Source organism: Sinohyriopsis cumingii, unplaced genomic scaffold (genome assembly GCF_028554795.1).
Source record: "Sinohyriopsis cumingii isolate HCF-2022 unplaced genomic scaffold, ASM2855479v2 utg000360l, whole genome shotgun sequence".
NCBI classification, from domain to species: Eukaryota; Metazoa; Mollusca; class Bivalvia; order Unionida; family Unionidae; genus Sinohyriopsis; species Sinohyriopsis cumingii.
In genome coordinates this window covers 2,194,125-2,209,370 of record NW_028315892.1, presented here as the reverse complement: position 1 = coordinate 2,209,370, position 15,246 = coordinate 2,194,125, and the positions used below count along the sequence as shown (strand labels likewise).

The 15,246-nt window shown below is 33.7% G+C and overlaps 1 protein-coding gene across 1 annotated transcript in view; it reads right to left on the bottom strand.

Annotated features, from left to right (window-relative positions):
- Positions 1–11,548: 11,548 nt before the first annotated feature.
- Positions 11,549–15,246, bottom strand: part of LOC149774252 (uncharacterized) — a 38,187-nt gene continuing 34,489 nt past the window's right edge. The window contains exon 3 of the mRNA XM_089945530.1: positions 11,549–14,426. Within this exon, the coding sequence (XP_089801656.1) occupies positions 14,218–14,426 (209 nt within the window). The 3' untranslated portion in view covers positions 11,549–14,217. The remainder of the gene's footprint in view (positions 14,427–15,246) is intronic.

The window sequence follows — 15,246 nt, the reverse complement described above, 5'->3', positions numbered from 1 at the left end:
AAATGTATTGATATCGAAATTGATTGCATTGTAGTGACATATTCCAGCAGAAACACATATAAGATATATGTGCCACGAGTCAATTACGTATATATATATATATATATATATATATATATATATATATATATATATATATATATATATATATATATATATATATATATATATATATATATATATATATATATATATATATATATATATATATATATATATATATATATATATATATATATATATATATATATATGTAGATATATATGACTATATGCATATATATATGAATGTATGTATGTATATATGTATGTATATACTATATATATATATGAGTTTTTTGAGCGTACCCGAATCTTCAGGGTTATGCATACTTGCTAGAGGTAATGGTAGAGAGAGAATGTCTTTATAAACCACAATTTTGACTTCTTAGACAAGTATCTCTGTACAATACACTAGTAACAACACCATATCATTCATCCATGAAGAAGAAGGTCCAATGTATTTAACACAGGTTCTAAGAATTAGATCAAGATGTTGCGTAACCTCACCTCTGTCAATAGTCTTGCAAGGAATATCATCGTAGAAAAACAAGAAAGATAAGAAATCAAATTTCGTATGATACATGTTATAATGTTAATAATCTGTATAACATAATTCACACGGGAACAATTGCATCAACTAGTTGTCATTCAAATTTGCAACTATACATTGTTACTAATTTACTGTCATGAACTATGTAACTGAAAGAAGCAGAACCTATAAGTTTTGTAAAATTTAACAAATAATGTAATTATCAAAGTTATAAAATGACAATATAAAGGAACTTTCAGTATCATGAATAAAACCCAAAATAATAAAGTCATATTAAAGGGCGAAAGAATCAAATGTTCCGAATGAATTTTCGATTCGAGAATATACTGGTCTGGTAATAGTCCTGATGTATCAAAATGGAAATTTCTAGAACTCCTTTGAATAATCGAAAATAGTCTCAGAATAATACTTTAGACGAATCAACACTTCGTAGTTCCAATGAATACTCTAAACAAATGCATCTCAAATTATATATAAGAACAACATTAAGAACGTCTGAAAACTGATGCTACAACAAGAACGAAAGAAATGCGGCTGATTACAAAAGTCTAGCGTAAGGTTCTTATATACAAACATAAAGGGTAAAATCGCATTATGCTACTACAAGATACGCGACCCTTTGCAAATATCCCACATCATAAAGGAACCCGTTTGACGTAACGTATTCAATGGAAATAACTTAATTCTTCTAATAACTCAGATGACCGCACTAGATAATGAGAGATTATCTCACAGTTTTCAAATAGTTTTATTATTAATATTAGTATTAATGATCGTAAACACGTAGGTCAATTCTATATAAAGATCATTCACAATCTGCACTCTTAATTTCTTGAAATAGATTTTTATACCAATGCACAAACATCAATTAACTAATATTTTTATTATAGATGATTATTGCTATTTAAATGATGAACATATGATACAGGTGTAATGTAATACAGTCATTTACAAAGACTTACAAAATATAGATATACATAACAATTCATAGACCCCAAGTTTTCACCAACAGTGCCAAAAGCAAACTGAAATAATACAGTATATCTAATTTGTCTTGGAGACCGCACAAATCTGCAACATAATACATTCAGAATGCTGATTAAGGTGTAACAATAGCCTAATTGTAAATGAGGTTGATATCATTTTATTTAGAAGTCAGAGGTATTACATGCATAGGTCAACCAATTTATTCGCATCTCTCCAGGTTAAATTGTGCATGATTGTAACAATAACACAGATTTCCTACATAAATTCTCTAATATCTCCTTTTTTGTAATGTATTAAATGCGATTATACTTTTAGAAATGTACATTTTCGGGTTATATCCAATTATTTTATTTTCTTTTATGTTGGTTTTGTTGGTATATCGGCAAAACTTGTTCGTTCAGATCCAGTGTATTTATGCTACTCATAACATCGAAGATAAGAGCAATTTGTGGGTATCTTTTACCGTGATTAGCAGCATAAATGATTGTCGGAATTGTCTAGCAAATTGTCATCTAGAAGCAATAAATGTTTCTAGCAAAACTAAATTCTTGGAATTGTCTGAAGTCCAAGGCCAAGATATAAACTTTGGATTAAACACTGAAAGGGTCATACAGGTGGTGCACCCATACGCACATGTGTCAATGAAATCAATAATATTTATCTGTATTGCTGATTTACGTACGTTTGTGTCTGTAAGCGTGTTATATAAATACTTTTTTAAAATGTTAATTAAAAGTATTCGATTAAACTCTTTTGTGAATAATATGGGGAAATTGATAAGGTGCTTAACCCAGAAATGTCCTTTGTTTAGCACATTTTGTTTTCTTTGTGAATATGCATCACTTTCAGTAATTTTTTAAGATCTTTGTCCCATATCCTATGGTAATTTACTGTTTTGTCTTGTGCAAAATTATATTGTGTACTATATAGCATTTGCTGAGATAAATGGTTGCTGAACTGTATCGCTGATAGTTGCTGTACAATGTAGCTAATGCACCGCTCCGGTGGCCTAGTGGTTAGAGCGTCCTCCTCGGATGCAGGAAGTCGTGGGTTCGATCCCCGGCCGAGTCATAGCAGAGACTTAAAAAATGGTACTAACAGCTGCCTCGCTTGGCGTTCAGCATTAAGAGGTTAGTGTTAGGACTGGTCGGCCTGGTGTCAGGATAATGTGACTGGGTGGGACATCATGCTACATGTCTGCGGCATGATGCCCCAGTGCTAGACATCAATATAAACTGCCACATTGCAGACATCGTAGCGATATGACTAAAAAATTGTTAAAGCTACGTTAAAAATCAAAATCACATCACATCACATGTAGCTAATATATATATATATATATATATATATATATATATATATATATATATATATAGATATGTATATATACATTATTAGGTACATTGTTGAAAGGCATGGAAAACGTACCTTCATTTACAAACCCTTATTTGTGACGAGCATATTAGAGCATTAATCCACCTGTTCGACAATCTTCGCAAGGCCAATCTCACGGCAAGACCCACCAAGTATTCTAACTTGGATTGCTTAAGCCATATATTAAGCAGGCCTGAGCGGTTGAAACCAACATTGACAAGAAAGAACTGATTCGATACGAGATGCGTCTATAGCATAAACCAAGAAACAAATTAGACCGTTCCGTGTTTTTCGCAGCTGTAGCAAGTTCGTTGAAGCTCATTACTGGGAAAGATCAAGTCAATAAAGGTAATTGGTGTACAAGTCAGGAAAGAGTGTTTACAGCTCTTAAGTAAGAATTGATCAGTGTAACAATCCCAAAGTTGCCAGACCTAAATAAATCGTTTGTTTTGGGAACGTATGCGTTCATAATTTATCAATATTCATTAGTCTGTCACTGAACTTCCATGATTTGATTTGTCCCAGCTAGGGACTATATAGTTTCCTTATATCAGTTTTTTAACACCTTGTGCAACATTATGTTAAATACAATGTTGAACTTTATGCGCCGAGTATGTTGTCAAATTCTTTCCTCATTCAATTGCATTATAAATACAGATCTCATTCACAAATGTACTTTCACTGTATTCGCTAGATCCTGTTACATCACAGCTTGATTTATTACACACAATGTTTACGTATGTACAAAATGCTGCTAAAGTTAAAATGTAAATTATCTTCACATTGATGCGCAAATAGTATTGAATAGTTTCATGTTGTATTAACTTTGATGTATCATAATGATATTATTCAAAATGTATTTAAATAAATTCACACTAATTCCTAAAAAGATATTAAGTCCTAAAACGTATAAGCACCTTGTAATTCCAATTAGTAAATTTATTAAATATACAACCCTCTCAGATGAATGAAACTAAAGATGATTTTTGTGAAACTAGTATTTACGAGTAGGAATAATTTATTCTCAGGGAAACCTACCGTATATAAAAACTAAGAGAAAGATGGAATTGAGAGGAGTGAATGATAAGACATGCTAATATAAATGCAGAAAAACCGCAAAAAAGAATAGAGATAAACACAGATGCAGACAGAACGAGCAAAGGAAGAAAGGTAATTTAAATTTAGATTAAAAGAACAGAACAGGCACGTGCAAAACATTCCCACAATACACACAAATTAAGTTTTGCATGTTACGGAAATATTAGGTTAGTGCCCCATTTTATGGATAAAATAAGTAGACAAATAGTTTCCTCATTTTAAAAAATATAGAAGATTTTGAATAGCCAGGAGACTCTATACGTCACCGTCGGTAACAGTGTGACCAAAACGGATTCATTTCAGTTTCCAAGAATCGAATACTGCATTGACAAAATTGGAAATACCAAATATGTCACCGAATTTGACTCATTGAGTGAATTACACGAAATACTACTAACAGAAGGGGCAAACCCAATTTTGACAAAATTCAATCCAGATGGACTATATCAATATTAAGTGATTCCGTTTGGGATGAAAGGTTCGCCTTTTACAAAGATTAACGGACATGATTAAATCTGATCTGGTACATTGTGAGGCTTTACACCAATGACGTCTCATTGACAACGAGCGCTCGAAAGATCACATGGAGACAATTGTAAAATACTTTATAAACTAAGTGATGTGAATCGAATGACTAGTAAAGTCAAACTGAATAAAGACGTGCTTGTGTCACAATTTTAGGACATATCGTGGGACAGGGGCAAGTTAAACCTACGTAGGCTAAGATCAAGGCTATCACTAAATTCCCTGTGTATATCAGTATAATGTATCTGATGCGATGTTTGGGTATGACTGGATATTATAAATAAAGTTTTCTCAAATGTTTATATATTTGCTGAGCCCTTGACGAATCATCACCAGTGTACTATTTGTCAAAAAAGGATCATTTAGCTTTCATATTTGATTTGCAACACTTTGATGTTTATATTAGTTCAGCTCCTTCTCCGATTATTGTATTCACTGATCGCAATCCCCTTTCATTCATTAGGAAGATGAAAAACGAAAACAGAAATTATTAAGGTCCAGTCTGATATTGCAGGAATACAATAATGAAATCAGGCATATTAAGGGAAAAGATAGTATAACTGCAGATGCACTTTCGCGTGTATACAAGTAGCATGTTAATTAATGTATAAGTTGAGTCATTCATAAGAAAGCATCGTACAAAATTTTTAATTGCATGTGAAATCAAAATAATAATTAACAGAAATAGCTAATCAAATTTATAGTGGATAAAATTGTCCTTTCTCTAGGATCGGGAACTTATGTATATTTAAATTGTAGTATTTCCTGGAATTCATTAATGAATATAAGTTACATATTATATAGTGCTTGACCTTGTCCAAGATCATGTGCGCTGTGTATCTGACGATCGACAGTTACTTTTAATGCAGCATAATGCATAGTGAAAATTTTTGATCTCATTGTTGATTAAATATTCATATCATTGGAGGTAACATGTTTATTTGGGTCTAAGTGTAGAACATCCTATTTTCTCATGGACATTTCTAAATTTGTTGACAACTATGAATGTTGCAGAGAGGAGGCTGGCCTATATCCAGGAACAATTGTTGAATTTCAATTGTGTGAGAAAAGGTGGTGAGTTTGTTAGAAGTGGGTGTCTATTGGAATAAGTACGGCATAACTATATTTTTTGTCTGCGCGAATTTGACAGTTTTTTAGGTAAACGTTCCATGGCCTTGTTAAATGAAAGAGAACAATATCAATCGTCTACTTATAAATGTTATCAATATCAATAACTGATGGATGAAAAATTATAAAATTCAGTCCCTTTTTTCATAGCATGATGTATGTAACAATAAAGTCTGACATTAAGTTCGCTCGGCCAGTTGTTTTGATTATCTGTGTTATTTCGCTCGACATATTTTTATTTACGTAACGACATATTTAGGCTAATAATAGACGAACCTTACGTCTCTTAGCAATACCTTTCTTCGTGATCTAGGTTGCAAAACATTATGATGCATCCTATGTGCTTGTCGTAATAAGCGACTGCGTGGAGAAAACCGGTATGTCGTGGTTTGAGTCACGTGTCGTTGGTGAAAAGGAACCCGACACTTGTTAAAGGATCGATGCAATCTGATGTTACATACTACTTTGGATTCATCTTCAGCTAGACGGATGATTGCAAAAGCATGATCTAATCAATCAGCTATTCAAGGGCTATTTTGAAAACTGAGGTTTTATGATTTTCATACTTTTCAAAGGTCACAATTGCAGTCAAAGGAACACTTAAGTAGATGTAGCCTCTGACATGACTCATCCTATGATCAAGCATATCTATGTGGCATAAAAAACGAAATTTATTAGTGTAAATATTTATCCCTTCTATACTATGAAGAAGGAAACGTTTAGCATTACAATATTGGAAAATCAACCAAACTTTCATATCAACAAATGCTATGAGACGTGGTCTATGTAAAATTAATTCAATATCCTAGAAATAACTGTCCCGAGGCAGCAAAATCGTATATCATATTCTGCATTAAATCCAACGATGACAGCGAAAGAGCTATGCACGCTGTCGGATTTTGTAATAGCTACCGGTACTTCGGGGATCGAATGGAAAGTAAAAGAGTCTGAAATAAACTTACTTCGGAAAAAGTACTTGTTGAGTTTAGCATTAATCTGCTTCTCTCTAACCAAGTTTGAGAAGATATCCATTAAAATATTCCCCCACATATGTCTCAGCTCCTATTTTGAGATAATACAATTAGATTCACATGGCTGCAGCGAGACTGATATTTTCACGACTCAACATTTACTATAATGACAAGTCGCTGTCAAAAAGCCCTTGCAATGGACAGTTAGACTCGGCCAGTAAGCAGAGCCTAGTTATTGCATATCCCAATTAATTCAGCTCTACTTAATCGTTTTGACATCATTCAATTATGCCAGAAATATGTCCTTCACAAAGATGGTTGCAAAATGCAAACCAATCTGCCCCAGATGAGAGCAAAAGGTTCACGATATATCATCCTTGACTTTGACATTTTCTCTTTAATGTCTGTCCTACGTTGAAACAAGTTAAAGACATGCAACACTCGAAACAAGAGGAACATATGCATTTTCCCGTGTGGAAGCTATTGCGCTCCATTCAACGCTTCCAAGAAAGCACATGATAGTGTGCCTGCACTAGAAACGATCCTTCCACACATATAGACTCAATGTGATGGCAAACCTTTCATGACAGGAAAGCGGGACAACATTAGAAGTATTCATTCCCCGAGACCCATGCCAGCTGCTATCGAAACGTAGCGAGAAGCAATACATACATTCGAGGAAAACGTTGTAGAAATAATTTATCTGCAACAATCAATAACATAATTCAAATAAAGCAGCATAAAGAACAACAAACCACGAGTGCATGCGGTCCTAAAACATAATGTACAGTAAACTACTCAGATCTACTACAGAGAATCTACAGATCTATTACAGACCACCTTAAAACAGTAATCCGCTGGCGTTAGTAAAAACCTTTGCTCTAAACCAAATAAAGAACAAAAATTAAGAATAAACTATACTACCAAAAATGAACTGATGATTCTAACAAACTTTTTCGTAATAGCGTGAGTCTGGAGAATATGAACACTTGAGAGCACCCTTCAAAAAGCTCATGGAAGCCTCGTACTTCTACGATTATGTTTAAGAACATTGTAAAATATAATTGCTGATGTATCAATGATTCTGCTTAAAGAGCAATATCTAACAGGTGTCTCCTTCATGGAATCTTTTGTTTAAAAGAAATGACAACCTTTATCTGTAAAACATCGTAGAGCACATTAGCTGGTACGACTTATAAATGAGTGTTAGAAATAGTAAAACTCCTCACAGCCCAATTAATAACCCTTCAACCTTACATGCTACAGGTGTTCTTATATTTATATGCAAATTTCTAACAATTGTATAGGTAGATTTCCATACGTGCATTCTGATCAATCAGTCTTAATTTGATTACCTTTGGGGCATTTACCAACAATCACTTTGTTTTACTTGGCGACTTCAATTATCACCATACATTTTGGGAATTTGGTTTTGCAAAGACATCCACAAAAGTGTCTCTTAATTTTAAATCTGCCGACAATTACAATAAACTTCAACTTTCAGATAATTACAAAGCTCCCTTGATCTATTCAGTGGGGCTTCAGCAAGATCAAATGTTATCCACTATCTGCTTATATGAAAACGCACCAAGTACAAATCAACGATGACTGCCATGGTGGCATTGTTATATGCCGGACAATCAGTTCGTTTCTTTCGAACAGCTATACATAATAATAAATCTTTCTTGAAAACCCATTGTCAACGCTAACATTCACTGAGGATTAATAGCGATAAAAGACAATCTAATATAAGCCGTCAGAATGACGCATAGTCGGGTAGCTGCAAACGCCTATTCATCGGTTATTAAGATGCTTCCTAAATATGGATGAACCACTGGGTGTTACATCATTGAACTGTATTAATATTATATGCATGTATGCATGTATGTATATGCATGTATGTATGTATGTATGTATCTATGTATCTATGTATGTATCTATGTATGCATTTATGTATGAATGTATGAATGCTACGGGTCACTTTCATCTTACCGCTTTCTGCCTGGGTTCGAGTTTCTGGGTCGGCTAATGTGGCTACGTGAGACAGCTTGCCAGTAGCTCTTTCTTGGGATTTCATGGGTTACTCCTCCTCCAGTTATACTGGCCGCTATGTATAGCCTATATTATGCTAAACATGACATTAAAGCCATCACAACAACAATAACAGCAAGTCTAGGACTGATGTCTTCTTTATGAAATATCATCGCTAGTGCTGCATAGGGTTTTCTCGTCATAACACTTTGCCTCAGCAAAGTTTTCCTCGTCCATAGCGCATATTTTTATATATTTGGAACCTATGAAATAGTTTAAGAAAACCTAGAGTGTTATTGTCATCTTATAAAAAACAAAACAATTTTTATATCTGTTGTTTTACATTCTTTTCCCTGCTACTTATATTCCCATCATTAATATTAATGTTCAGGGACCAAAAGGCCTAAATGAAAGTTGTAGAATTTTAACAAACTTGATGAAGTTTGCTTTCAGATATTTGATAAATTGTAATGTACACGAACAGCATGCATAAAATGGATCACTAGTAGATATGTCTTCTCCCAAGTCGTTCATCAGATGTATTTCAGTGCATTTAAGACCCTAAATATGTAATGTACGGTCACAAATTTACCATTGTCTATTTTATTATTGCAATCTTTAGTCCATATTGTGGCCCATTAACTTGCCCATATATGTTCAGGTTTCATAGTGAAGATTTTCGTAGCATTGTTAGCCATAATTACACTCGCATTATGTACATTTGTAGGTTCATATTGATATCCACCGCAAACTGTTATCGCCTTCGTGCCCAAACTGGGAGGCCGGAATCAATATATCTCATTGACTGGCATGATGGACCTTATGCATGCATCAAGTAAGTCTAAAGTTGTCATCCTGTCTTTATTTAATGTTTCCTAGTGTACCAATTAATATGTGGACAGTACTTCTTGTGTATAGCGATGCATGAAACATAAGTCACTTTTCATTACAAAGGACCTTTGTAATTATGATCAGCATTTTTAACTATGTTCCTCTTGGATTTTGTGTTACAAATATATAATGCTTGACCACCTTTGCAAACAATGGGTTTATATGCCAAACATTTAAAACGCTGTGTACAATAGCATGAATGGTTCCAAATATGATTTTGTACACATCTTTCATCTTATATAGACATATTGCTTAAACAGCAATTCTGCTACAATACTTTCTTAAATCAAATGTTGGTTTCGATCGGCAAATGTATAACGTGGTGTTTTCATGTTGTCAGACACACGGCAATACTGAAAATCAAAACAGACATACAGCCACGTTGAATGTTTAACCAATGAATTTCTTTCCATTCTTTATCTGTATTGTTCACAAGCTTTTTTGATTTTTTTTTATTAATTCGTCCATATAACAAACTGTTATATATGTTTAAGGTGAGTTCTACATTATACAGGATAAATTCGTTTTCATTTTAAAACAAGAAGTCCAATTATGTCTCAGATGAATTAAATTCTCTGATATCTGCCTAATTGTCAAATGCATGGGATGTTGGCCAAAAGATACGCCACAGTAGGATGGATTATACTGACATTTTCTCAATACTATTGCTTGCATTCTATGAAACAATTGCTATAAAGTTTCACATGCCCTATCTTTATCCTTACTTGATGGAACATCAGTATAAGTTCCCTAATTTTTAAAGGCCCATATGCGAGTTTGCTTTGCTAGTCGCATTCTGTACATCATGTCATCAGTAAATGACTACTATGAATATTTTCTACGTTTCGTGGCGGACTGGTATTGTTTCTGCAAGATTGAAAGCCGATTATTAATATATACTTTCTATAGAGTCCTGTCATTCTATGGTAAGCATTCGTTTTGAATAAGTCATTAATGTTATATTTTCCATTCATAACCATAGCGGCCAAAATTAATGCTTAAAGGCATGTTGTTTCCAATGTGTAAATGTAATTGTGAGAGATTGCTTCTATCAACTTGATGATATATCGATGTTTAATAGCAGCATATTGCATAGTCTTTGCAACGGTGGCACGTTTCAAGACATATATATATATATCATTTGTACATGTAAGAAAAGACTTCCTGCCATGATCCTTTCTATCAGATTTTTTCCAATTCTGTTTAATGGTTTCGTCTTAGTAATAGCCAAAACATTTAGCTGATAAGCATCATTCGTTTCAATTATAAAAGCCCTTTATGCAAAGATGTTCTATGCGAAATTTAGTCACAATTAGACAGGTGTTTTGTGTTTTGGTCTTTTATAGTACGTTTAAAACAGTAATTTCTTTTAGTTTCAGGGATCATAGTATATGATTCACGGATACTAGACCACACAATATGCTTTCTTGATCATATGATCAGATGAGCTAAAACAATCAGCAATGTGCAATAAATTTACAGTTCTAATGTCACTATTTTAAAAACAATTAATAAATGCTTGGAAAAAACACTTAAATCTTCATACTAAGAACAATGCTAACGTGAAGATACTCTTCATATATAAAGTGCAATCTGCTTAATTCGTTTTATATAGTCAATGTTTAAATTTCGTAGTCCAACGACTAGTATAAACTAATAATTACAGGCTGCAATTATTTCAATGTTTACCTCTGAAAATTGTAACTTCGATAATTCTAATGGAATTCTCCGACCCAATCTGTCCCATTCTCATTCCCACTGTATTATCTCTCATAATCTATTTCTGGCAGAAGCTAATATTAATATTGTGATATGTTGAATCTAATGGCTATGCGTTGCACGTATTTTCCAAACAAAACACCCGAATGTACGAGTAAGCTTGTTATTCGAACCTTTTATGAAATTGATCATGAATCTGCTTCCTAGCGGACACAAAAATAGGAAGACCTATAGGAAAATGTGTTTCTTTATTCAAATATGCAAATAGAGTAGCATACACAGATACTCGAGGTCTCGCATTTGGTAATCTATCGGTTTGGAAGTATTAAATATTACACAATGTTGCACACCTCTTTTATCAAATAGTTTTAAAGGCATGCAATGTTCTAAAGATAAATAAACTTATCATTTTAAGCCACTTTTATGAACAAACGCATATACGGGTTTAATAAAACTTCAAAGGTATAGGAAAATTCAAATATAAAAAAGATTATTGGTCTGATATATACATAAATAGATAACACAATTCAAATGCGCCATGAAAAAGTAGTGCTGCATACCAGGTTTACAGATGACGTTCAGTAAATTCCTGGTGGAAGATGTTTGCAGGAACTCTTGCTAGGCTGCACTTGTATCAATCCGTACATTTGAAAATCAGATGGACGTTTATAATGTTTTACATTCAACATTTATGTAAAAAACAAAAAAAGTTTGTAATTCGTAAAAACATGTAACAAGAAATAACCCCAAAATTACAAACGAATAACCAAACAAATCCAGATTTAATGTGACTCATGGAACATAGAAAACAAATTCAAATATGATAATAAATATATTCAGTGCAATAATTTTACTTATATTACGGACATATCTGTATTACTATGAAAATTAAAAATTTACTAATTTTCATTTAAATGATTTATATAGTGCCAATGGTTTATACACAGATGCAGTCCATTCATTCCTGGCCAGTATTTGCAGTAATGATTTGAATAATTATTTTATGTGAAAGGCATATACTAGCATGAATCCCGAATAGGTCCCCATTCATGACACAAAGATAGGTTATCGCGCCGTCCTGAAAGCACAGCCCATCCAATACAGGTACGGTGACACAGTGGTCAAGATAGTATAGTTATCATAAAACGTGTGTTAATTTGGCTCGCACAGTCTAATCAGCCTGAATTGTACAGGTATGATTACAATCTAACAGGAAACATGGCCTCTGTAATCTTTGCCAATCGACGCAAGTTTATCGCACTAATATGCAAATGTGTTGTGCATAATCACGTTTATATGAGATCTTGAAGAATAGCCTAAAATACCAAATCGGATTATATATATCGCCTGTAGGGCGTTCACAAGCTCCAGCCATCGGTACCAAGATTATCTCAGAATCATATATGTTGTTGATAAACACATCAAATAATTTGATGATACCAAATAAGATTGCAAGGCTAATGTAAATCTGATCCAAAATGAAGCATCTCAAGGGTACACAAGCAAGTGTTGACGGACAGGTGAACGACGCATGATGCACAAAGATGTTACCCCACAATAATCATCACCGTTAGCCCTTATCCAGGTTAGCTGTACATCAAACATGTGTTTATTTCAAAATTCTAGGTGGGTTTTTAAGACAATTGTTATCTTCATGTACACATTTTTCATATTAATGCAAACATTTGTTTATTAATGTGCATCATGTGTCTGCCAAATAGAATGTAATGTTTTTAGGTTACTACATTTGTTTGGAAAAATATGAACGAGTGTTTCGAATGGAAATACAACACGACCGTGGGAGTGAAGTATATCCATCCGACAAAACGAGTTCATATTTTCCCATACAAATGCAGCAACCGTTTAATTATATGCTATTTTTTATTCTACCTAATGCTTAATTATATTAACAAAATACACTACACGAAACAAAGTAACTGAATGTATGCCGCATTCCAAACTAAATACAAAAGCTCACATTCATCATTACACAATAACAACAGTATTACTGATCACGTATTTTTGCCGATATGAAGCTAAACTCAGTCGCGCGCTGGACGTAACTTTCGAACGAAAATAGCGTGTCTAGCTAAAACTGAAATTTGGAGTCATATTGTGAAAGAATGCGCATTGCAACAACTTTTTCATTTGATCTGGACAAAATAGATTTTGGTATCTTTTTCGATTCTACGAAATTCCGTGATTATGGACAGGATTTATATGACAATTCCACATGAAATAAATATGATCGAAGAAGCGAGGGAGAAGCCTGTTGATATCTACACATGTGTTTTTGTTTCTGTCATTGAATGTTTGAAATCATAATGTGGGAAAAATATGAAGTCTTTCACTTGCAATTATCAAAAAGAACCCATGGAATTTAATGCTTATTTAAATTTGAGTGCAGTAAAGAATATGTAATTGCACTTATCATCTAAATTACAGTACAATTGCGAAACGTGCAATCAAGACTGAGAACCTAAAACATGGCTCACGCAATTCGATTTGCATTACTAAAAAAGTACATTTTGAGGAAATTCAGGATGAAAAAAAACTATATGTACAAATGTTTGCCATTCTTATCACCAACTAAAGTAGACATATGACTAGTCACTGTGTGGCAGTCCACGAAACATCCGTTATAGTTCTTTCAGAAACAAATTTAAACAACCACAACCTAAAGCGCCTCTTTTGCGAGTGTGAATGATTTGTTTACAAATAAAAAGTTCTGGCGTCTGCGCCCACTGTTTGCATACAATAGAAAGTAGTTTATTTATGCACGTGAATGCGCGAGGCAGTTTCGGGTAATACTTAACGATTTTGACAATGTAAAGTTAACAGAGACGAAATTGAGCATATAATAAAAATGAATACTGATTAAATACTTCAATAGTGAATTAGGTCATTCCGTATATTGCGGGGGTGTTACCGGAATATTGCAGCTGGCACACGTGACTGTATGGTTACAAGGCATAACAACTGCGCTCATTTTGTTGTCATTGAAGATAATAGACTGATCAGCGGAAAGCAGTTCCTGATGCCCTGTCATATTTTCTGAATTGATGAATGCTTGGAGCTCGGTGGATGCCTCTTTTTTCTTATTTTCTGGGTCTACAATGGAAGCAAAATGCTATACAAGCTTTTATAGAAATGTTATCTAACCTTAAATCAAACGTTCGCTATAGAACAGTGCAAGGAACAACTACATACCAAACTTATTTCCTAGCAAGTATGAATGTAACTGAGTAGCTTATTAAATATATGTTATGAATAAAATACAAACACGTAACAATGAATTAGCGAACACGTTCGTCATTGACCAGTGTAGCAATATGGAAACCAAGATCCATGAAGCACTGGAATGGGAACTCGTTTCGTCGCCCATTACAGCACACACGAAAAAGAGATGCAGAACGCGCAATATGAATTTCGGATTGTCAACTATATTCTTTCGTAGTAGTCAAAGGAGACACGAAATTAAGTAACTGGAAGTCCACTATATCTAAGGGCACCCATGTTGTATCATCAACCGTCACATAATTGAATACAGCTGTTTTGGAATTTCTTGCTGATGTTAACTACCCTACCATGGAAGTCCACGTATTAGTTAGAAAAGTCATGCATTACAACAGATTAGCCTCTACCATGGCTAACTCCAGTTGTATATATGTGCCAAACTACATTAATATTGATTATGGTATTTGTCCGTGGCTTAGCTACTTGCTAAAACAGTAGTAGTAGTAGTAGTAATAGTAGCAGTAGTAGTAGTATAGTAGCAGTAGTGGTAGTAGTAGTGCATTTACATTGATTCCCCTTATGAAGAGATAAGTAGCAAAAAATTATCATTGAGAATGAAAATAACGTTAAGACAGAAAGTTTTTACTGATACAGATTACAAACGAATGTTGTAATATTTACAGCACATCTGTAA